Source organism: Tenrec ecaudatus, chromosome 12, assembly GCF_050624435.1.
Source record: "Tenrec ecaudatus isolate mTenEca1 chromosome 12, mTenEca1.hap1, whole genome shotgun sequence".
Lineage (NCBI taxonomy): Eukaryota > Metazoa > Chordata > Mammalia > Afrosoricida > Tenrecidae > Tenrec > Tenrec ecaudatus.
In genome coordinates this window covers 103,387,829-103,409,933 of record NC_134541.1, presented here as the reverse complement: position 1 = coordinate 103,409,933, position 22,105 = coordinate 103,387,829, and the positions used below count along the sequence as shown (strand labels likewise).

The 22,105-nt window shown below is 51.0% G+C and overlaps 1 protein-coding gene and 1 non-coding gene across 2 annotated transcripts; both read left to right on the top strand.

Moving 5' to 3' along the window:
- The first annotated feature begins 1,313 nt into the window (after positions 1 to 1,313).
- Positions 1,314 to 21,874, top strand: HAPSTR1 (HUWE1 associated protein modifying stress responses). Its single transcript, XM_075564300.1, has 4 exons — positions 1,314 to 1,937; positions 2,553 to 2,633; positions 11,489 to 11,764; positions 20,855 to 21,874. The coding sequence occupies exons 1-4, from the start codon at positions 1,712 to 1,714 to the stop codon at positions 21,097 to 21,099; spliced, it is 828 nt and encodes a 275-aa protein (XP_075420415.1). The 5' UTR covers positions 1,314 to 1,711; the 3' UTR covers positions 21,100 to 21,874.
- On the top strand, positions 10,195 to 10,328 carry LOC142423640 (small nucleolar RNA SNORA42/SNORA80 family). Its single transcript, XR_012779247.1, has one exon. It is a non-coding gene; the product is annotated as a small nucleolar RNA SNORA42/SNORA80 family (small nucleolar RNA).
- Positions 21,875 to 22,105: the final 231 nt, after the last annotated feature.

The window sequence follows — 22,105 nt, the reverse complement described above, 5'->3', positions numbered from 1 at the left end:
CTGTCTGCTGGGCAGCCACTGAAGGAATGTGGTGGGAGCTTCCAGAGAGGAAGTCCAAAGGCCATGTGGGAGAAAGGAGCTTGATGTCTTGGAGAGACTGGCAGAATGTCAGAGTGGCTGGCCAGCTGGAGCCAAGAAAGCGCGGTGTGAGATGACATCAATGCCGGTGGGCCAGACCCTCCAACGAGTTCAGATAGACTTCCTAAGGCGACTGGCAACCATTCCGGTTTTGAAGTCCAACAGCTGTGAGCATGTCCTCTCGGCATCCGGTCCTCTGCAGGCCTTGCCCAGCTTAGGCCCAGCATGTAGTTAGTTATAGGGCCCGTGTTTTTTTTTTTTTTGCCTCTGTGTCGTCATCGCCTGTCTGCCAGGCAGCCTTCCTCCACCCGGGATTCAGGGAAAGCCCTGGCTGGGTAACCTAGCAAACAGCCGTCGGGCGTCATCATAGGGGGCGGGGAGGTGGGCTCGGTGCGCACCGAGGACTCCGGAAACTGGGCCTCCCACTCGGCGGGCACACGTGGCCCAGGAGTGTGCCTGTCTGGTATCAGCACCCTGCTCGGGCTGGTGCAGGACCTCCCGGGGGCGCAGGGCGCCGGCCAGGCGCCAGGTGCGGGCCTGCCACTTGGCTAGTGTTTTCCGAGCTGCGGGGATCCATTTGCTCAGATAAGAAATGGACTCCCCCCACCAAAACCCAAAACACGAACAGAAATAAACAGAGGGGGAAGCGCTTTGCAAACTTGGGCTCCAGTTCACTCTGTCCTCTGCTCGGCCCTTTGGAAGCCCAGGGGGCTGGAGTGAGGAGGATGTCCTCTCTCCCTTCCCCCTTGACCCCGCCGAGCGGTCGCCACACTCGACCCTGCGTCCCCCGAGGCCAGGAAGCGCAGGAAAGGTCTCCGCGGGTGCGGGTGCGGGTGCCGGCGCAAGCCAGGTCACGTGACTGCACCGGGCGCCCCCAGCTCGGGGACAGCGAACAAGCGCGCACGCGCACTTCTTCTAGCTGGAACCTTTTTTTTTTTTTTTTTGGCTGCCTAGCTTGAGTCGGACGCAACCACGATTGGCTCCTCCCCCTCCTCCGCCCTTCCCCCGCCCACTGGTTGCGTCAAGTAGACTGCCCCGTTAGCCAATCGCCGCGCCGCGTGCAGAGGCTGGCACGCGGAACTGTCGGAGCGGACCAATGGGGGCCCTAGGAGCGGGCGCGCCCCAGCGGGGCCGGGGCGCCGGGCCCGAGGGGGCGGCGCTTCTCCAGTCAGCATGTGGGCGGGGGAGGGCGGGGACCATCAGCCGCAGAGGCGTCGACGGCGGCGACGACGACGACGTTCCTTAGTCTTCGGGGTGGGCTCGGCGGCGCTGGCCGGGCTGTGCGGAGGGCTCGGCGGTTCCCGGCGGCGGCCCGAGGGAGGCCGCGGCGCCATGGGGGCGCGGTAGAACAGCGCCGGCCGGCCAGGCGAGGGGCGGCGGCGACCTTCGGCGGCGCTCGGACGTGGGGAGCTCCGGGGCGGGGGTCGTCCCGGACAGCGCGGGGCCGCGGGGCGGGGCGCGCAGGCCCTCCTCGGGGGGCAGCGGCAGCAGCAGGCCCGGGCCGTCGCCGCGAGCAGCCGCCGCTGGCCACTGGGCCCCGCCGCCGGGCCGCTTGACGACGACGCTCCCGCGGGGGCCCCGCCTGGGGAGGACGCGGCGGCGGCGGCGGCGAGGCCGCGGGAGGCCGCGGGTGATGGAGGAGCGGAAGGAGGAGGGCGAGGCCGAGATCCAGGAGCACGGGCCCGAGCACTGGTTCTCCAAGTGGGAGCGGCAGTGCCTGGCCGAGGCCGAGCAGGACGAGCAGCTGCCGCCTGAGCTGCAGGAGGAGGCTTCGGCCGCCGCGCAGCCGGAGCACAAGCAGCAGAAGCTGTGGCATCTCTTCCAGAACTCGGCCACCGCCGTGGCCCAGCTCTACAAAGGTGAGGCCGCGCCGCCATCTTGGCGCCGCCGCCCGGCCCTCCGCCAGGCCCGGGTCCCTGGCCCCCGCCGCCCGCTCGCCGAGGCCCCCCTCCCCGGCGGCCCTTCCCGCAAGATGGCTGCCGTGCGGGGTGGCGGGGATCCGGAGGGGGCGCGCCGAATCGGGGCCGCCGCCCCGAAGAGTAGCCGCCCGAGTTTGGGGGGGGGGGTGGACACGACGGGTTGGTGCGCTGGCTCCGCGGGCCACGCTGCAGGGCGCCCCCCGGCCGGGAGGGGAGGAGCCCCCAGTCACAAAATGGCGAAGGGAGGCGGCGGGCCGGCCCTATTGTCCGGGCGCGGGGCGGGGACGGCGGCGGGGGGCGCCTCTCCGGACCCGGCTGGGTCCAGGCGGCCCGTGGGCGCCGCGCGCAGTGCCCCCTCCGGCCCGCCGCACCCTCCCCCCAGTCCCCGTCGCCTCCCGGCCCGCCCCCCGGCCCCTGCCACTCCGGGGCCCGAAACCCTTGAACAAAATGGCGAAACCTAATATGGCCGTTCCAGAGTGATTGACGCCCAAATAACCCTCTGTGTCTTTTCTGTCTCTGTCTCTCTCCTCTCTCGTTCTTGTTTCCCTTCTGCAGACCGAGTGTGCCAGCAGCCAGGACTTTCTCTCTGGGTTCCCTTCCAAAACGCAGCCACCGCGGTCACCAACCTCTACAAAGGTAAAAAGGGAGCTCGCCGCTGTGCCATTGGTGGGGGATGGGCACCTGCACCAGGGCGATGCCCTGACTTCCAAATGTTCTCTTTTTTTGGGGGGGGCGGACCCTCATCTCACGGTTGGGTTCAGCCACGAATTGGTAATACGCCGCCACTGACCAGTGCGGTTCGATTGGGGGGAGGGCCGGTTTGGATTCCCTCCCCCTCCATTCAACATTTCGCTAGGCCTGGGGATGAGATTCTGGTTGTCGCAGCGAAGGGGCCGGGAGCTGCGGTTGGCATCTAGCTACCAAGTTCAGGGATGCTGCTGAAAGCCCTGCAGAACGCCTCCCCCAACAAAGCTCCCAGTCCAGAGTGTCTGTCACCAGGGCCCAGGAGTGGGTGGGATGTTGGGTTTGCATGCTGGAAGGGCGGCCGAGTTGATGGGTTGAAAAGCATACCAGGTGTGCGATTTGGGAAGCTTCACAGTTGGCTGGAATTTTAGGGGCCTGGAGGGCTACCGAAATGGGAACCGAACTCCGTACTTCCTGGGACCTGATTGTAAATTGCAGGCTGTTCCCGGTTTGGGTTTCATAAGGTTTCTGTTCTTGGAGGTGACTTCCTGGAGTTAGTCTCCCCCACTTCCCTCCATGATGTGGCCGTGAACATTATCTTGGAAACCACGGATTTAGATAATTGTGTCTTAAGGCTTTCAGAGAATATTCAGAAATTGTGTTACTTTTCAAAGCTGCCTCTCAAGTGGCAATGGAAATGTATGCACCTCCAAAATGTCTAAATGAGGGGGGAGTTTGCGGTTCTTGGAGGCGGGATGGGCACAACAGCAGGTAGGAGTGATGACTGACGACTGCCTTCTGTGGGAAAGGTTGTGAAGCTGAGCAGACTACAGGTTTGGGGGATCATCTGAACGCCGTAAACCGAGGCTGGCTTAAGCTGGTTTGGTGTTATTGGAGAGAATGAGGAACTAACAGTCCAGGCCTTCCTGAGGAAAGGGAAACAATTCACGGGGTGCCACAGTGGTCAGCTTTGATTTTTGGTAGCTGCCTGGCTCCAGTTTAGACGAATGAATTACTTAATCTCCCACTGGTGCTGGTGGGCTTGGAACATTCCCTGAGGAATTGCTCTTGGCTTCCACCAGAAAAGGGAGAGTTTTGAAATAATGCTCAGGAAATTTAGTTTGTATCTTTTGAAACAGCTACATGCAGTAAAAAAAATAAAATCCCCCTTTTAAGATATATAGTTGGAGTTTGATAAACGGAGTAGTAAGACAACACATTGGGATCTTTTTCTAAAAGAAACCCCAAAACTTCCACGCTCCTCACTCCCTGGCAACTATGGATTTTTTGATATGTTTTCCCATTGACGAGAGGTCATTTCAGGAGACCGGCATGAGCAGAAGGAAGCCTGCGTGTCAGGGCGGTTACTAACAGGGCCTCACGACTGTTGCGTAGGACACGGCAGCACTCCGCTGAGAGATGTGTGAGGGCTGGCATTCCACTGTTTTTAAGTCCGTCCTAGTGACTTTGTCTAAGGGAATACACAGGTATTTTTAGTGGCCTCCAAATGTCCTGCCTGCACCACGTGCACATGTGAAGGGCCTTTTCCTGAAGAGCCCAAACAACAACTGGTGCTGTTGTGTGTTTACTCTTGTAGGAGAGCTGGCCGCTCCCCTGTCTTTGGTACTAACTTCCAGAGAAGATGGGCCCAGAAGTTGAGCTCTGAAAAAAAAAATTTTTTTTTTACATTGAAGTGAAGAGAGACCACCTCCATCCAGGTGGTCCCGGGAGGAATTCTTGCAGAGACTGTGTTTCTGTGATGAGGCGCCCTGGTGGTATAGTGGGCTTCACATGGGGCTTCGGTCTGTACAGTAGGCAGTTAGAACCACCAGCAGCTCAGAGGGCGAACAACTGGGGGTTTCTGCTTCTGTGAACAGTTACAATCTCTGAAACCCACAGGAGGTCACTATGAGGCAGTCTTGACTTGATGTCGGTGGGTTTCGGGTTTTTTGTTTTGTGTTTCTGTAAAAAAAAAAAGACCCACCTTTCTGACTGCCACCAGTGGGTGATGGACTTTGAAAATGTATGGTAGTAACAGCACCTAGGACTGATAAATACGACTGATTCAAAAGAGTATCCGGCTCCCCAGATCCTGGGGTGCTTCTGCCTCCAGTGGAGTGTGTGGCCCCGTAGCTGGAGTGAATTCATTGAGCTGAGGCAGCACCACAGGTGCACACAGCATTCTGTAGAAACAGCCACGCATTTCTTGCCAAGTTATCCCCAAACACACAACCTTGGACCCTTAGTCTGGTTCCGACTCTTAGACAGCTAGAGAAGGACCCTGTAGGACAGAACTGTGCTCCAGAGGGTTTCCAGGGCTTTCAGATACTGCAATAATCACTTGTAGGCTGAGGATTATTTGAGGGGACTCCATTGTTTTTTATGTACTCAAGTACTTCATCTGGAAGCTCACAGTGGCTTCAGAATTTTGGAATTCTCTGTCAGCCTTCCTAAAAGGTACGGCCCTCAGCAAGGTAGGCCCCTTTTGGCTGAATGGGCAGTGAGGTTGGTGTGAGTGGCATGTGGCTAGATGAAGGGGCCAGTTGCACATGACTAGTGCACAGTTGCTTCTCCAGCTGGTAGGGTCAGGCTTTAGTATGCATGCCCTTTGGGAAAAGAACTCAAGGCGGAGAGGGAGGGGAAAAAGCAAGCTGATGTCATATCAAGGGTTCACTTAGAAAGCAAATGTTTTGAGAATGATGATGGCAACAAATGTATAAACGTGCTTGACACTATGTATGTATGTATGGATTGTGGTAAGTGTTGGACAAGCTCCCAATAAAATGATTTTAAAAAACAAAACAAAACTCAAAACAGCTCCTTGCTAGTGAGTTGATTTCAAACCATAGCCACCCCGTAGAATTGTCTCTTGTGTTCTAAGGCTATAAATATTGATGGGAGCAGAAAGCCTCCTCTCGCCCAGAGCTGCTGGTGGGCCTGAATCACTCAGCACCTGGTGGTGAGCTCAGTGGGCCACTAGGGCTCCTCTTTTTTGGAAAGGGGAGTCTGCCAGGGATGGGGGTGGTGGTGCTCAACCGTCGGTGGTGTCTGGCCCAGAACATTTCTGTACTGCCTGCTGAGACGTTAACTGGGGTTGGTTTCATCAGGACAGAGTTATTGCTTATCTGGGAACTAGGTGTCCAAGCTTACTGGCAGTTGCTAGCTTAACCTCCAGTTTTCTTAGTGACCAGTTTCAGGTTGTTCACTCTGCATTAGCAAAGCATTAGTTATCTGAATTGCTTCACTGCCTCAGGCTCCTTGCTCTGAGGGAAGGCCTGGGTACTGACTAGCCCTGCCAGCTAAGGCTGCTGCCTTGGCTCCTGACCTGCCAGGTTTCTTGTGTGATGCTAATCTATGCCCTAGGATTCTACTGTATGCCCAGCTCGCTCTCCTGCCCTCCATTTTTAAACCAGCACTGGGGGCTTTGTGTGCAGACAGTTCTACCCCCTGGGCTGAGTGTTAGGAATTTAGATGAGAGGTTTCTGGGGAGCCTCTTAACTTCTCAGGCAAATAGCCTTTGCCCCTGGGAGCCTGTGCCTGGGTAGTGCTGTTGGGACCAGTGTCAATCGAATGCCACAGCATGGAAAGGGAAGACCCTGGGGAAATTCTCCACCAGGGTGCTGTTTGGCTTTCTCAAATGGATGGGATGAATACCCCCAAGCTTGGGCGCAGGCTCCTGCTTCTCACATACAGGGTGTGTTAACTGTTGGTGGGCAGTGTCTACCTTTGTGTCAGGTGTGTCTAGTTATGGGCCAGAAGATGGGCTAAGATGAAAGGAAGCTACTGGCCTTATTATTATTTGTATGGAACAAGCTGTGTGGTGTATACTTAGCTTCTTTCTCATCCTCTTTCCCTGAAAAGGGTCAGTGTAAAAAGTAGACCTCTTAGACAATCAGTGTGGTGCCCTGTATGTAAATCCTTGGCTTTCAGACATCTCGATGCTGTTCACTCTATTCACATGTCTCAGGAAGTGTGGCTGTTTTGGATTGGCATGGAAGCAGGAAGTCCCCTGAACACCCTGGAAATGCGTGGGGCCTGTGACAGGTGACTGCTCTATGGCCAGAGAACGTTCTTTCTACCTGGGGGCTCAAGAAGAGAATACTAGCATTTCAGCTCTTGAAATTTCCAGAGCTGCTGGTAAAGCTGCCCCACAAAAAAATTATTGCTGCCCTCTGAGCCTTGGCTCATTCAGAATGCCTTAGAATGGCCTGGGGATCTCCACTTCTGTTTGTGTTCAGCACGGTGAGCAGAGCAATAGCCGTTGAAGCCAGTTGCCGGATTCCGTTTTCATGGAAGGCAGCCCTTTTTTTTAAATTCCTGTGTAACTTGGCTGCAGAAAGATGTTTTGGGCTGCATAAATCAGATGGCCTAGGTTGGGCTGGCTAGGGACAAGGCTGGGGCCTGGTGGCCCAAGCTTGGGCAGACCAACTGGCTACTGCAGTTAGCGCACTGCCTCTGTGGCTTCCACCACGGTGTGCCTAGACTTGCTGTTCAGCCTGGCTGCGTGTTTTTGACAGCATGGAATGGCATTTGCTTTGCCCCTGAGCGTCAGTCGCTGCCTAAAAGAGCTCAGAAAGACCCTCCTTTCCCAGGAGCGAGCTGCCAGCTCATGGCCACATTTGGGTCATAATACCTTGAGCTAGTGAGGTTGAGGTTCCCAGGATACGTGTTGGCTGTCCTGGCCCTCACAAAACCCTGGAACACTCAAGGAGCTAGGCAGGCCTGGTTACCCTGGGCGTGACTTTCTCCTATCTCAAAACAGCTGGGCCGAGGCTCAGATTGCTGTGGCTGACGTGTCTAACGAGAGAAATTAAACTGTCCTTGTGTGGGGTCTCCCCCCCATTCTCACCTTGCCCTCGGTGTAGACTGATCTGTGCAGATGTTCATAATTCTCTAGTTGAAATGTTGTGGCATCCTCTGGTCTATTGACTTGGTGGGTGGAGTAGAGTCTCCAAGGACGTGTAGGTGGCGCTTCACTGCTGTTGGGGACAAAGCCTGGGGCAGGTGCTCCAAGACGCAGTTCCTTGTTGACCCCCCCAGTCAGGACAATCACCCTTGCTCTGACCCACCCAGGGGTTTGTAGGGATCACAAAACACCCCAAGTTGCAGGATCACATTCATTTTGATTGTGGGTGTTCTGTGGGAAAGCTCCATATTTAGTCTTCAACCCAGAAATCACCCTTCCCTCTTTGCTGGGAGAAATTGTAAAAGCACATAGAAGCTTTCTGGATAAATTTTTCATCTTGTGGATCTGCTTGTTTTCTGAACATGGAGGAAAGGAATGTGATTAAGGTTAGGTTGACATTTGATGCCCTTGGGTTTGCCTCATCTTCCAGCTTACGGCTCTTTCCACCATGGCTTTGCTCAGTTAGGGTTGGAAGGAAGATGGACCCACAGTTTCTGTGCTGTTTTTTTGGGCCAGGTGCCCCAAGTCCACATTTCACAAATTTAGATTTGGAGTGGCCAAGAACCTCCAGGAGACCACCTTGTAGGGGTGTGTGTGTGTGTATCCGATCCTGTCCTGCTGGATGTTTTAGGGTGTGTGTGTGTGTGTGTGTGTGTGTGTGTGTGTGAGAGAGAGAGAGAGAGAGAGAGAGATGATCTGATCTGATCCTGCTGGATGTTTTTCAAGTCCAGAAACCGCAGGTCTGTATTTTCAATGCTTAGCATGAACATGAGACTTTCTATTTCGAGAAATATCTGAGGTTGCATTCACTTGGGCACTAACGTACTTGGAGTCTGCTTTTCAGATTTTAGGATTTGATGTTGGTACAAAAGCCAGGCAAACATAGAAGACCGAGTAAGGGTGGTACCCGCTCTCCTGGTTGAACACCCCCTTGTCTGCGAGCACCCACGTCACCTACAGCCTGCCTGGTTTTCAGTGGACTCTCAGGGCCAATGTGCGCTCAGTTAGGGTTTCTGAGGTGAAATGGGCCACAGTCACACAGGAGTTTACGTGTGTGTAATGATGCTTTTGACCAGGCCGTTGGTGAAAAAGGTGTTTTCCAGCTGTTCCATCTGGTGTGAAAGCCTCAGCTGCCACTGGCTTTCGTCTACCGTCAAAACTAAATAAAGTTGGCCAGGCTCTCTTCCGTCAGTGTTTGCTAACCCACTGCTGTCAGTCCATCCCATCCTCTTCGGGACGGGCTTTTCCTTCTCCTTTGGAGCGGCAGGGGAATTTGAATGGCCGATGTGGTTAGCAGCCTAATGTTGATCCCATTGGACCACCAAGGCTGGCTAGCTCCATACCTAACAGGATTATTGTTTCATTTATTTCCCCATAAGCACAACTCAAGTGGCTCCATTCCCTTGGACCCAACTGTGTCAAACTTAGAAGCAGCTCACACCTCTGCCTGTGATTTGCCAGGTGCCCACTCAACCATCACACTGTGACCCTTGTCTTTCTCATGCTTCCAGTCCCTCCCTCCAGGCCACTTATCCTGCACCCACCTCCTCCTGTTTGGAAACCAGAGGAACTTGGCCCGGTTGGCCTTGATTAGAAGTTTCTTTTTGGCAAAGCAGAGTCTGTGTCCCTATTTTTCATTTTATATGAAACAAGGGGGACCCCATGAAATCAAGCTCAGGCTTGATTTCTTCTAAAGCAGTGGTTCTCAACCTTTCTAATGCCATGACCCATAATACAGTTCCTCATGTTGTGGTGATCTCTAAGCATAAAGTTGTTGTTACTTTATAACTAATTTTGCTACTGTTATGAATCGTAAGGTAAATACCTGATTTTCCTGTGGTGCTGTGAAAGGGTTGTGACCCACAGGTAGAAAACCGCTGTTCTAAAGTCTACCTTGCTCTTTCGGGACCATTGCAGGTCTAAATACAGCTTTATCAGGACATCATCTAGCTTGCTCAGCCCTGTAAGATACCCTTAGGACCCCTGTAGGTTGTGGTCCTGGGCTTGGCTGCCTGATGCAGGGTCAGAGGCCTGGAAACCATGGTGTTTTCTCAGGCTCACTGGAGACTATGGGCTTCTGGTTCGCTGAGATGGGAAGGGGATGACCTGTTCTTTTATGTCCTGTTTAGGTGCCTCAGAATGTTGGTTTTTCTAACAAAATGGAGTTCATGTCCCTTTGTTTGTGGTAAAGTGAGGAATCGAAGTCGATATTTTAGTAGCGAGGCCCTGGGGAGTTAGGAGTGCTGGCTAGCTTTGGGTCCCCTCTGGTGGTGGTGGGCAGGGGACTAGTTCAGATTTCGAAGTGAAAAGGACCTGCTCTTGGGAGCACTTTGTCCATTGAGAGAAGAGGCTGATCTCTGGGAGAAGGCCTTGTGGGAAGGTTCTGGGCCTGGCCTTCCATTGTTAACTTATTGGGGGGGGGGTCACCTTTCAAGTAGACAGGACTTTAAAAACCCTCAACGCCAGGGAAATGGTTCTTGGTGCTCAAGGACTTCTGATTTTTATGGAGGGTCCCTGGTTGAATGAACCGGTGCTGTAATAGCATTAAAGAAGTACAGCTGCTTTGCTGCAAGTGTAACAGCTCAGTTGAAAATAAATCACAAGTGTGCATGGGTTTGGATTTGTGGCAGGTCCGATCCCATGGGCCTCTCACAGTGTCCCATGCGAAAGCAAACTGTCACCCCGAACCATTGCCTGGCTTTACCCCGTGGGCTTCAGGCACTGAAGTGGGTTGCACAGCGAAAAAAAAAAAAGAAAAAGAAAATAAATCACAAGTGTATTACCCTTTCAGATATTTTTCCGGTGTGGTGTGGAGCCCCTCAAGAATAGGGTTTAGCACATTAGCCTCTGGGCCGGCTGGGTGGCCCTTAGGAGAGATGGCAAGGCCTGCTGGGAATGTTTGCGAGCTGTGAAGACTGCTGGGAACAAAGCAGAAGGAAAAATGCCAAGGAAACACAGTTCCCACCCTGCTGCTTTTAGGTGTTGGGGTAGAAGCTAGTCTGCATTCATTTCTTCTTGGGGCCTCTCAAACACTTGAGTGATCCTGGCCTTGCCAGGGGCCCCCATGTCCTGGTGTGTCCAGTGCCAGGACACATTGCTCTGAAATGACCTGTGTGTGCTCTTAGCTGAAGGATGTGTGACACTCCCACTAGCCAGTGTCACCCAGCAAAGTTGCTGTTTTGGGAAGGAGAGCAATATTGCTTATAAACTTTGTGATAAAATAAATTTCAGCTCTTTTCTTGGTGAGCTTGGCGAGGCCATTACTAGATCCCTCAGTTAACTCCTGTGTAAGCACCACTTTGGAGGGGGTTGACAACAAGTCCATTGTGACTCCACAAACAACCAGGCAGAAGTGGCCTGTAGGGTTTCTAAGCTGTAAGTCTTTCTGAGAGCCACAGCCACCTCTTGGTCTTAGAGCAGCTGGGGGTTCAGACTGCCACTTGTTAGGTGAGCAGAAGGCTTAACTAACCACTGTGCCACCAGGGTTCCTAGACCTTCATTTACCCATTGTTAAATAAAATACCTGTTTGTGCCCTTGTTAAGTAAAGCAGTGATTTCAGGGGCTCAGCCTTCTAACCTTGGTATCTTGGGTAAAGATAAGTCCGACTCTCTTCCTCCTCTGTCCAAAAGTTACTTAATGAAACCCAGGAGTAACTGCTCTAGAATAGCCTCATAGGGCTGTGTGGGGGTGGCGGGTGGTGGTGTAGGGGCTGACTGGCTTAACTTACAAGGGAGTGGGTGCCGCATTCACAGCGCCAATGATGTGCAGACCTCTTTAATAGGTGACTGCTAGGCCTGGAGAGACTCGCCTTTTTCCAGGTGGTGATTTGGGGATGAAGCCATGTTCAATGGAGCAAGGCCGTGCTGACCATCACCTGTGTTTTGTCTTCTCTCTTCACAGAAAGCGTGGATACCCATCAGCGGAGTTTTGATATTGGCATTCAGATTGGCTATCAGCGACGCAATAAGGATGTGTTGGCATGGGTTAAAAAACGCAGAAGAACTATCCGCAGAGAAGATTTGATCAGCTTCTTGTGCGGGAAAGTTCCTCCACCACGGAACTCTAGAGCTCCCCCAAGACTGACTGTAGTGTCCCCTAACCGAGCTACTCCAACGGAAACTAGCTCATCTGTAGAGACTGATTTGCAACCCTTCCGGGAAGCCATAGCTCTGCATGGTAAAGCTGTTTAAACCTATTTCTTTGGAAAATGGCTAAGAGTGTGCCGGTGGGCCCATTTGTCACATGTAGGTTTAGTAACCAGACATAATATTGTCCGTGTTGTTTTGTTTTTGTTCTTGTCAATTAGAGTAGACACTGAAGCTAGAAATGTTTAAATAGAATGTAAGGTAGAATGTAACATGGACTCAGGCCTATTGGCCAGCCCATCCTAATTACTGATGTCTTTAGAAAGTGAGTTTGAGCTCAGTGTTACAAATAACAGTTTTTCTGCAATGCTGATTGGAATTTACTGCTTTGCATTTTGTACATTGTACATTTTCTTACTCATTGTTGAGTTAAAAGGGATATTGTGTCAGAAGAATTGTTACATCTGTAATTGCTAGGCCTAGTCAGGCTGGCAAGTCAACCTTGAGCTAGTTCTCATGAGAGCGCCCTCTGTCACTCTGTTAGCTGCTGTACATTGGTGACCCAAGGAGGAGCAGATAGGGACTTTTTGTCCGTTAGGTTCTTCTAGTTTTGATTGTCCAGTGGACAAGCCTTGTCATTGATCAGGTCAGGCCTGTCCTCAAAAGTTATTGTAGGTTAAACAAGGCATGGCCATTGAAGTTTGTGATAAGGCTGTTGTCACTCGCTGCCTATCACAGACTGAGGGCAGTGGGGGCAGAGTCATCCCTTCTCTTTGGGGGCTGCACTCACCATGCATTGACTGGCCACAGACCAAAGAAGACAACATGTTTCTGAGGGATGCAGCAGACAGGGACCGCTCAGGAGATTATTCATACGAAAGGGCCTGATAATAAAAGCTCCAGGAAACTTTGGCAAACTTTGCTTCTTTCCTAGACCCCAAATCAGCCAGAGGATTGGATGTTCTAAAATAGGGCGGTGGGGTGGGGGTGGTCTGTACGTTATCCCCCTCCAATTGATAAGTCAGTTTGACAAGTTCAATGAAACAAAGTGTGTTTGGCTGCCAGTTGTAATATATTGAGCTGGTCAAGCCATCAGAACGTTTGGAATTCATGCAGGAGAGAGACAGGTTTATTGGGTTAGTTCCCCAATCTCTCTCCCTTGGTAATTGGGGAGGAGGGGGCTGTGCTAGACGTACTGCTCTGCCTTGTCACTCCTGAAGCGTCTGTCCTGAGTCTCCTCTTCTGGTAGGAGGTGGGTTAATGTTCGTTCTGTTCTTCTCTTAAAGCACCTTTTTCTGTTTGGTCCTCGAACACGATAGGAACTTAGTTTTGAGAAATACAAAAGCTGTGTCAGAAAATCTTTGTGAACTAGTATAGTGAAAGGGACAAACTCTCCCCTGCCCCCCCTCAAAAAATTTTTTTCAAAAAAGTTCTCCAGCTACCTTATCCTCCAGCCCCCATTAGTTTTTTCAAATGGAACCTGTTCAACATCATTGATTTTTATAGTTTTAATGCCAATGTAGGCTTTTTTAATATTTATCATTCTGACTTCTGTTTAAATGGTGAGGCTCTTCAAAGGTATTATTAATATGAAGCTGTAGAAACGAAGTACCCTGGAGTACATTGGTAAGAATATTGCTAGTTGCAGTCTTGAAGATCTTGTTCCTGGGGTTGCTACAGAGAACAGGTGTAGGGAGGGCAGTGTGGCGCTGAAGGCCGAGGGCCTCTTGCTCGCTTTCAGAAGCAGTTTTGTGCTGTGAGCAATTGAGAGAACACCATCTTTGAATTGGAGAGATTTCAGTCTTGAATTGATTTCTAGTACGAGCCATCGCAAATTACCATATATACTCGAGTATAAGCCGATTAGACTATCAGCCAAGGTACCTAATTTTACCACAAAAACTGCAAAAAAGTGCTGAAAAACTCGGCTTATACCCAAGTATATATGGCAATGCAATTTCATGTAATGCAAATTAATGACTATGTAATCAGATATTAAATCTTCATGATCTTTTGTTCCTCATGAATAGTATATGACTTAAAGTGATAATTTTTAAGTGATTTTTGAAAACATCTCACAGTGCCAGAATTCACATTTGCATACCAGTTGCTTAGCCAAATTGAAGGCCGAATGTAAATTCACAGCCTTCTACTTAGGCGGGAGGATCTGATCTAAGTGAACTGAGAGGTTTGCTATGCGAGTCGCAGGGAGGGTGAGATCTGGGCAAAAGTGAGTGTAGGTTTCACTGTCTCTTTATGCATAGGGATCTTTTTTCACGCCATCTTTGTAGTTCCTTTTAAATAGGCTATTAATCTCCTGCCTCTGCCACTCCTGCCACCAAGTGCAGATGCCTAAAACTAGCCTTTTGTTGGAAGGAAATTACACAGAATTCACATCTTTCTGGCACTCATGCACACAACCGAGGGCGTGACATAAGGAGTAAGATGTTTTTGGAGCAGTTTCTCAAGAGGGACTTAGGTGAACTGGTCAGTCTTCCTTTCCTGTGTGCTCCTGGAGCTATTCATCAGGGAGTTTGGACTCTTGAGACATGTTACATGACAATTCTATATAGTGCTTGCTAAATTGAGCCCTGCCCCCAGATGTTGCTCTTACTTAAAACAACATTGAGAACCCACTTGGGAATCATTAATAGACACAGTCTTCATGTAAACACTATTTCAGATGGACACATTGGTGGTTATCTTTCTCTTGGTGGCTGCCAGCCTCATGATCTCCTTTCAGATTCTTTCCCTGCTGCAAATTCCCCAGGGCTGTCTCCCGCGCTCCTCAGCAAGCCTGGGTGAGGTGATTATTTCCCTATCTGTCTCTCTAGGTTAGTACCCTGGCCATCAGCCTCAAAGACCTAGCACCAAACCTGGTTATGGCCTTTAGCCACCCAGACTCCAGACTCTGGGAACACAAAGGTGAAGCAAATGTGGAGCAGCACTTTCTTCCGTTGAGGCAAAATAATTGGGGTGGTCTATTCCCATGTCAGGTGGTATGTGTAAAATCACAGGACGGAAGGCTTTCTGGAAGAGGTGAGCTTACATGTTAGGAAAGTGTCTTAACTTCCCAGCCCTGAGCCTGCCCGATCTCTTATCCCATGTGTTAGGGGGCCGCTGGAGGAAGTTTTCTGAACTTCTTTCTCACTTCTGGGTCACAGGGTATGGAAGTCCTGATGGTTACCTTTGACGAAGACTAAGGAGTGGCAGAGTAGATAGGGCTGTTCCCAGCTCCAGTGTGCAGACTGGGAGACTTGCTCTGGGTTTTTTGGCCAGTGTGGTCGGGAAATGTGTGGGCTTGTCAGGAAATCAGGAGTTCGGTTTCTCTGGGGGCTGGGTCCCAGAAACTAATCTGGATGAAGCACCTAGGATGGTGCTGCTAGCTTAGTGCAGCTTTGGGGCCGGTCTAAGCCTCACTGTGGCACACTGCTGACCCTCTTGAGTCTCGTGGGGGGAGGGGGGAGAGAAAGAAAGCACTCAGGCATGCTTCTGCCTTGCTCAGCCTTGGCTGCTAGGTATTGTGGGCCCTGAGAAGGGGAGAATTATGGATTGGTTCCAAGTACCCTTGGCCCAACAGGATGGCAGACCTCAACCTTGGTGGGATCCAGTGGCACCAGGATGCTTTATTTCCTCCCCTTTTCAGTAAGGTGAGTAGGGGAGGGACTTTTAGATAGCAGTTGTCACTGGAGGCAGTGCCTGGATTAGGACGCTGCTTCTCTTGCCAAGTGGTGATCTTGGAAGTTGGCCATTGTCTTTGAGTGCCAGAGAGGCTGGTGTGCCCTAGCTAGAGCTCTGGGCTGGTTTAGTTTCCAACAGAACCGTCAGGCCATCCCTGAAACCCTTTGTAGACCATGTGGCAAACCCTGCATACCGGGCAGGCAGGCAGGTGATTCTTTGATGCCGCTTCATTTCTAAATCAGGCACAACAGCTGAAAACACTGCAGGACAACTTCTAACAAGGGCTGGGCAAAGCCATGGATTGCCAGCATTATGCTGGAGTGCCAGTGGCTGCTGGAGCAGGTGACCACAGGCAGCGGGAACCATGGGAGTGGGGGCTACTGCATCATTTGCAGGTAGTGCTATCTGTGACATCACATGGTCTAGTCCTAATCGCAGTCTACTCACATCACAGGAGGAGGTGATGAGCCATTGTGATCGCTCATAATTGACTGACCCAAGGCACCGGTTGGCCTTCTCAAGGAGTGTCTAGCCAAGGACGACAGTTTGAAGTGTAATACACCCAGGTGATGGCGCTGGGGCACAGTGCTGCTGCATCAGGCGTCAGACTCCGTGGCGTTCCTCTTGGGGCCCAGCATAGTCTTCTGTGACCTGCATGGGAGTTTTTATTCTCTTGGGCTGTTGAAGTTGATGGCAGATTGTTTTGAACTGGAGACAATGGATAAAGGACCAACAAGACAAGGGTAGTCATGAATTTGGAGTCACCGGGCTAGGGGCTATTGTCGGCATGAAAGGTGAGACGACATCGACTTTGCTGAGTGTAAAGGGTATGGCTGGTGCCTCCTGCTCTGGAATTGGGATTTTCTTTCACTTTAACAGTCTCTGTAGCTCTTCCTTTTTGAAAGGGAAGTTTCCAACTTTTGGGAAGAAGGATTTCTTGGTGGCTGCAGGGCATTGAGATCAGGACATTTTAAACACGTGCTGTTGCCTTCTGCCTCTGCCTTTCTTGTCACTTTCCATCACATGGCTGCCAGGTTGGAAAGGCTCTTCAGCTTTCTTTAAAAACGCAAGTGATAATCTAGTGTAGATGCAGTTCTAAGTGCAAACCAGAATTGGCCTGTAAATGAATGTTTTACAGCGGTTGGTTGACTTATCAACACCCTGAGGAAGGAGTCCAGAAAGTCAGAGGAGGATCTTCTTAAAAGGCCCGCAGTTTCGTGGGCACTTGGTAAAGTGGTTTTTAGTTGTAGAGTGGGACTTGGAGAGTAAGGATGGACACGGTGAACCTTACTGGAGCAATCTCATCAAGATCTTGTGAACTAAATGTCCTCTGCAGGTGGACTTGCTCAAAGGTGCCCTTCAGCTCGGACCCAGCCTTTGAGAACTAGAAGCAAAACATAGCTAAGACCACAGTGCACGCTGAGCTGGGCGGCTGGCGGAAAGTTGTCCGAGACGGGAATTAGTAAGATGGCGAATGGCAAACCCTGGTGGTCTTGACCCCACAGTACTACTTTGGTGGTGATTCCTTCTTTAAAGGGTATAGTACTTGCGGAGGGCATTCTGAGGGACACCTAACTGGTAGTTAGGAAGCAACTTAGTATCCAAGTGTAATTCTTAATAATTTTTTAGTGACTTATAAATAATAATTTTTGGGGAAATTTGGAAAGGCGAGAGGATCAGCCTCCTTATCCTGTCGTGAATTTTTGGGTGCGTTTTTCTTCCAGCCTTTTTTCCTTAATGTGTAAATATACAAGGTTCTCACATAGCTGAGCTCATGTTACATAATGATATGTATCTTGCTCCCCCCCCCCCTTTTAAATGTCCTGAGCATCTGTGCCCCTGGCATTAAAAACTGTTGCTGAAAAACTGAAAGCATTTTGGGCTGTCAGTCTCACTGGAAATGTTTTCTTGGTTGTCCACATGTATATCTGTACTTGATTTGCTTTATTTAGTATGCTTTGACTTCAATAAAAATTCAGTATTTCCATCCACACATGGGGCTGAGGAGTGTGGTATCTACTTTAAATGACCCACCACATTATGTTAGTAGAATTTTATTTATTAGTAGAATTATTTTTAGGTCAACTCCTGTTACATTTAAAACACAACATTGACATGTGCTTGCCTGGCTTTGCCCACCCAAACACACCTGTGCACCCAGGTGTGCACACATTGAATAGGTTCCAGGGTCAGGTTGTGGGTCCCTTGAGGGAGTGGTGGGGTTCCAGGGGTCCCCCTCCCTCCATGTCTGCACCGGAAAGGAGAGCTGCAACAGGTCTCAGGATGGGTGGGGTCGGGTAGGAACAAGTCAGAGCTTGGATGCAGCTGCCCCCCAACCTGGCTTTGAATTAGCGTGTGTGGGACCTAATGGCGGTGTGTGGTGATGAACTGAAATAGCGTAATTAAAACGGGATTTGCGTGTTCCCTCTAAGCATGAATTGGTCATAGCTTTTGTGCCCCTGAGAGTTTGTTACTGCTCTCTGCACTGGCCTGCCCACCTCGGCCGCGCGGACCGGCAGTTTACAACATAGGCTTGCACTCAAGTCCTGCTGCTGCCGTGCTTCGCGGGTATTCCTTTGGCTCTTGGGGGGAAAGTTGTGTCTTCACAAACAGTCACGGTGTCCTTCAAACAATTTCAGATTTCCTGATTGTTAGGTTTTCCTGGACTACTTGTATAGATCTTTGACGGGTGTAGCAAAGATGTTCCAAAGCATCTCAGTAGCCATTCATCGGTTTATAACAAAGTGCGTTGTTCAGAGTATATTGACAAGTTGGTTGTTAATGCTAATTTGGAGACATACTGTCCAAGGCCTTGGGCGGAGGGGAGATTGCCTAGTGACCCTGGAAAAGCATCTTCAGGCAGCGGCCAGATATGCGACCAATTGATAGTGTGTGCAGTGAGATTTGCGGTCAAATCAAGACCTCAAGTCAGGTACCCAGCTGAGCAAGGTGGTGGTGGTTTCAGGATGTGTTGCTGGATTTCCTAGTGGGGCATATTGCCTTCCATGGAAAAGAGGTGAAGCATCTTAAAGTGCCCTGGCCACTGGTGGTGCAGCGCCTTAAGCGCCTTGGGTGCCAGTGACAGGAACCACCTGGGTTGACAGGGTCATACTGAGTTTGGTGATGACACAAGACCAAGGGGATCCTGAACTTCATTCCCAAAGCAGTCTCATTGATGCTGAATGCCAGCATTGTGGAATAGAGTTCATTGAGACTTGCATCTAGTGAACCAAGTAAAAAAAAGAGGGGTGGGCCCTCCTCCTTTGAGTGGCCTGTCAGATTGGGCTGGAGACGAGGGAGAAGACCACATGACTGAAACCCCCTGGGGACTCCTGGTGGGGGAAGCTCAACAACAAACCAACGGTGAAGGGTGACTTGGGAAGGGCTAGCCTTGATTGAGGGTAGTCTAAAGGAGCTGGTGAGATGAGTCTGCATCCAGAGCTGAGCTTTGAAACTCGGAAGTGTGGCCTAGTTCTTGGAGCTACTTCCCCCAAAATTCATTGAGGCGGCCGCACTTTGCTCATTGTGCTAGACAAACACTTGACAGGTGATTTTAATGTGCAGCTTGACATTGGCCCAAGACTGTTCTCCCTGAGCCCCATTCTAGGCCCCCCACAGGGCTGGGGGAACGAACGTTACCTAGCTGGCAGCTAGACCTGTGGACAGGTCTTTGAGCTCAGATGTCTACCCTTGTGGGTACAGGATTGGGAATTAGAAGGTGTCCACCTTGGGTGACACCATCCTGCGGGGCTGGAGAGTTGCCCTTTAAGGCCACTGAGACTGGAGAGGCAGTGGAGACAGCCATAGACTGAAAAGAGGAGCAGCATCAGGACGACCTCAGAGGACAAGTGTGTGTGCGTGTGTGTGGGACAGTGACCCTGGAGTTGGAGCCACTTCTTGCTCAATTGGGTTCAGCCTGGTGGGTCCTACCTTTTGTTCTCTGCTCATAGTGAGTTGCTAACCACTGGTGATTCTTCCTGAAGAGTTGATTAGTGAAGGACTAGCGCTAAGGCTGTGTAGGGTTCCTCTGGCCACCGGTGTGAAGGGAGGGAGAGCAGTAAGGTGGACTGGATTCACCGGGAAAGATTAGGGGACCTAAGATGTAGGGTTGCAGAGGGTGCAGTTGAGAGGTGTGGGCTGGAGCCGAGATGGAGGCCTGAGGCTGTGGGTTTGTTGAGTGTTGTCTGTCGTGTGTGTGTGTGTGTGTGTGTGTGTGTGTGTGTGTATGTACAGCATGAGCATCGTCCAAGGAATGGAGGTGGTTGGCTATGCACTCAAACCTACACCAAACTCAAGCTTTCTACACGAGTGGGCCCCGACCAAGTTGAGTCTCAAAATGTACATTAAAATATAAGGCATAAACCGTCTGTTACTCAGAAACAGTGAGCAGACTAGATCAGCGGTTCCAACTTGTAGGTTCGACCCCTTCACAGGGGTTGCCTGATTCATCACAGTAGCAAAGTTACACTTAGGAAGTAGCAACAAAAGTAATTTTATGGTTGGGTGGGGGTCACCACAACATAAGGGACTGTATTACAGCATCACGGCATTAGGAAGGTTGAGAACCACTGGACGAGATTGTGGGGCATAACTTCAGCTCGGAGAGGCTCATGGGCAGTTAGGTATGGAAATCTCTTGTTTGTGACATAAGGTCTTTGATCTAGGGCTGATCAAGAGATTTCTCACAGGTGGTGTCTGCAGCATGGTGGTTAGGTTGGGCACTCCCAGGGAGGGGGGTGTCCCTTGAAAGCAAAGCCTTTGAAGTGCCTGCCACCATACCACCTTTGAAGATTGTAGACAACTTGGAGCCTGCTTGTTCTGGGGCCGCTCGCTTGAGGGTACATTATTCAGCCCACGTGCCCTGACACCATTCTAAGAGCGTGGTGGGGCTGTGGACAGGGCTTGGGAGGATTTAGATGCCAACATTTATTTTTGAAGGCTAACAGCATCTTTACATAATTTGGAGTCAGGTTCTCGAGGCTTAGTAGTATGTGGACCATTTTGGATGATGGAAGTCTGGCCCCCTTAAAAAGGGAGATTGGACAAGCCCAGTTGATCTTGTCCTCTCTACACACTCACCCTCCCACCAACTCTGGGATGCTGGTGTGACCAGCATGCTCTACCGGAAAGCAAGCAGCTGTGTCTCCACCTGCATCCAGCCCACCGCAGCCACCACGTGGAGTTGGGAGAGGAGAGCCCTGGTTGTGTGGTGATTACATACTGGCCTGCTAACGGCAGGGACAAGTTCCAATGCAGCCCCTCTGAACAAAAGATGAGGCGTTCTACTAGGAAAGTTACAGTTCCAGTCACTCATGGGGGCCTGGAGGGGAATGGTGGTGGTTCCTACCAGGAACCCCCTCCTGGTGGTCGTGAACGGGACTTGACAGCTCCCTGGCTGGGTAGAGCAGGCAGGCGGCCTTGGCCTGATGGAAGGCAGGCGTGGCCGGTGTTGAAGGGGTGACGAACGGAGCAGCTCTAAAACCTGTTTTCTTCTTCCTAGGTCTTAGTGGTGCAATGGCTAGCATAAGCGTGCGGTCAAGTACCCCAGGCTCTCCTACTCATGTAAGCAGTGGACCGAATGCTAGTCGAAGGAGAAATGGACTCCATGATATGGACTTGAACACTTTCATATCAGAAGAAATGGCACTCCACTTGGACAATGGTGGCACTAGAAAGCGCACCTCAGCCCAGTGTGGCGATGTCATTACAGACTCACCAACCCATAAACGCAACCGAATGATCTAAACCGCAGCCACGGCCACACCCACCATGCTGCTTGACAGTCACTCGAATCCTCAACATATATTACCGCAAAGGAGACACGAGGCCATCTTCCCGTGTTCGTTGTTTAAGACGTGTGAATTCCAGTGGTTGCCATAAAAGGAAGTTCTCTAGGTATTTCCGGTAGATGCCTCGTGTCACTACGGCTTTCTTTAAACAAACATAGAATCCTAGCAGAGGACATCAGATACTGTGTAGTCGTTCGCAAGATCATCTTATCCTAGGCAAACACATATCCGTTCCAAGGCTAAAAGTGACCTTAACTGTATTTATTCTCAAAGGGAAAGGGAATAGCAGATGTTTATTTGATTATAGAATGCTTTATTTTTTTTTCTCCATTACCTGCTGTGTTGAGTATTTTGCTTCAACAGTATTGCTAGTCTTTCAGAATGGTTTCGAACCCTGATTTGGCTTCCATTGTTGGTACAGCAGCAGCACTGTGCCACGCACCTGGTCTCTCGAGAAGCAGGCAGCGGGTGCACCCCCTCGGACTATTCCACCACCCCCCAACCCATTTTCAGTTTCCTAAGCAGTTTCTAATTCTGGTGATTGTGTGGTGTACAGAGGTGCTATGATGGTCATGCAATTAATATTTACTATTGAATCAATACTCAGTGGTATTGGGAGTCACTGTGTGTGTGTATACACGCACGCACGCACACAAGCGAGCACGAGTAGGGGCGTGTGCTAGTACGCCCCCAACAGCATTATCATTAAACGCTGCGGCCCCTGTCCCCAATTCCATAGCCTCTTGGTCCTCTGTTTTCAGGCAAGCCCTACTTCTGTCCTGTGGCTAAGTGTCAGAAGGTGACCGCTGGGCGAGGAGGGGTGTGCAAGTGCGCGTGCGCGCACACAGTTGGGTTTGCTTTGGGTGCACCAGAAATGAGCGCGGGAGGAGGGAGGAGGATGGGTGAGCTTGCTGTCCTATTGGACATGCCTTTGAAATGCCCAACTTGCTTAGTGCGTGTTG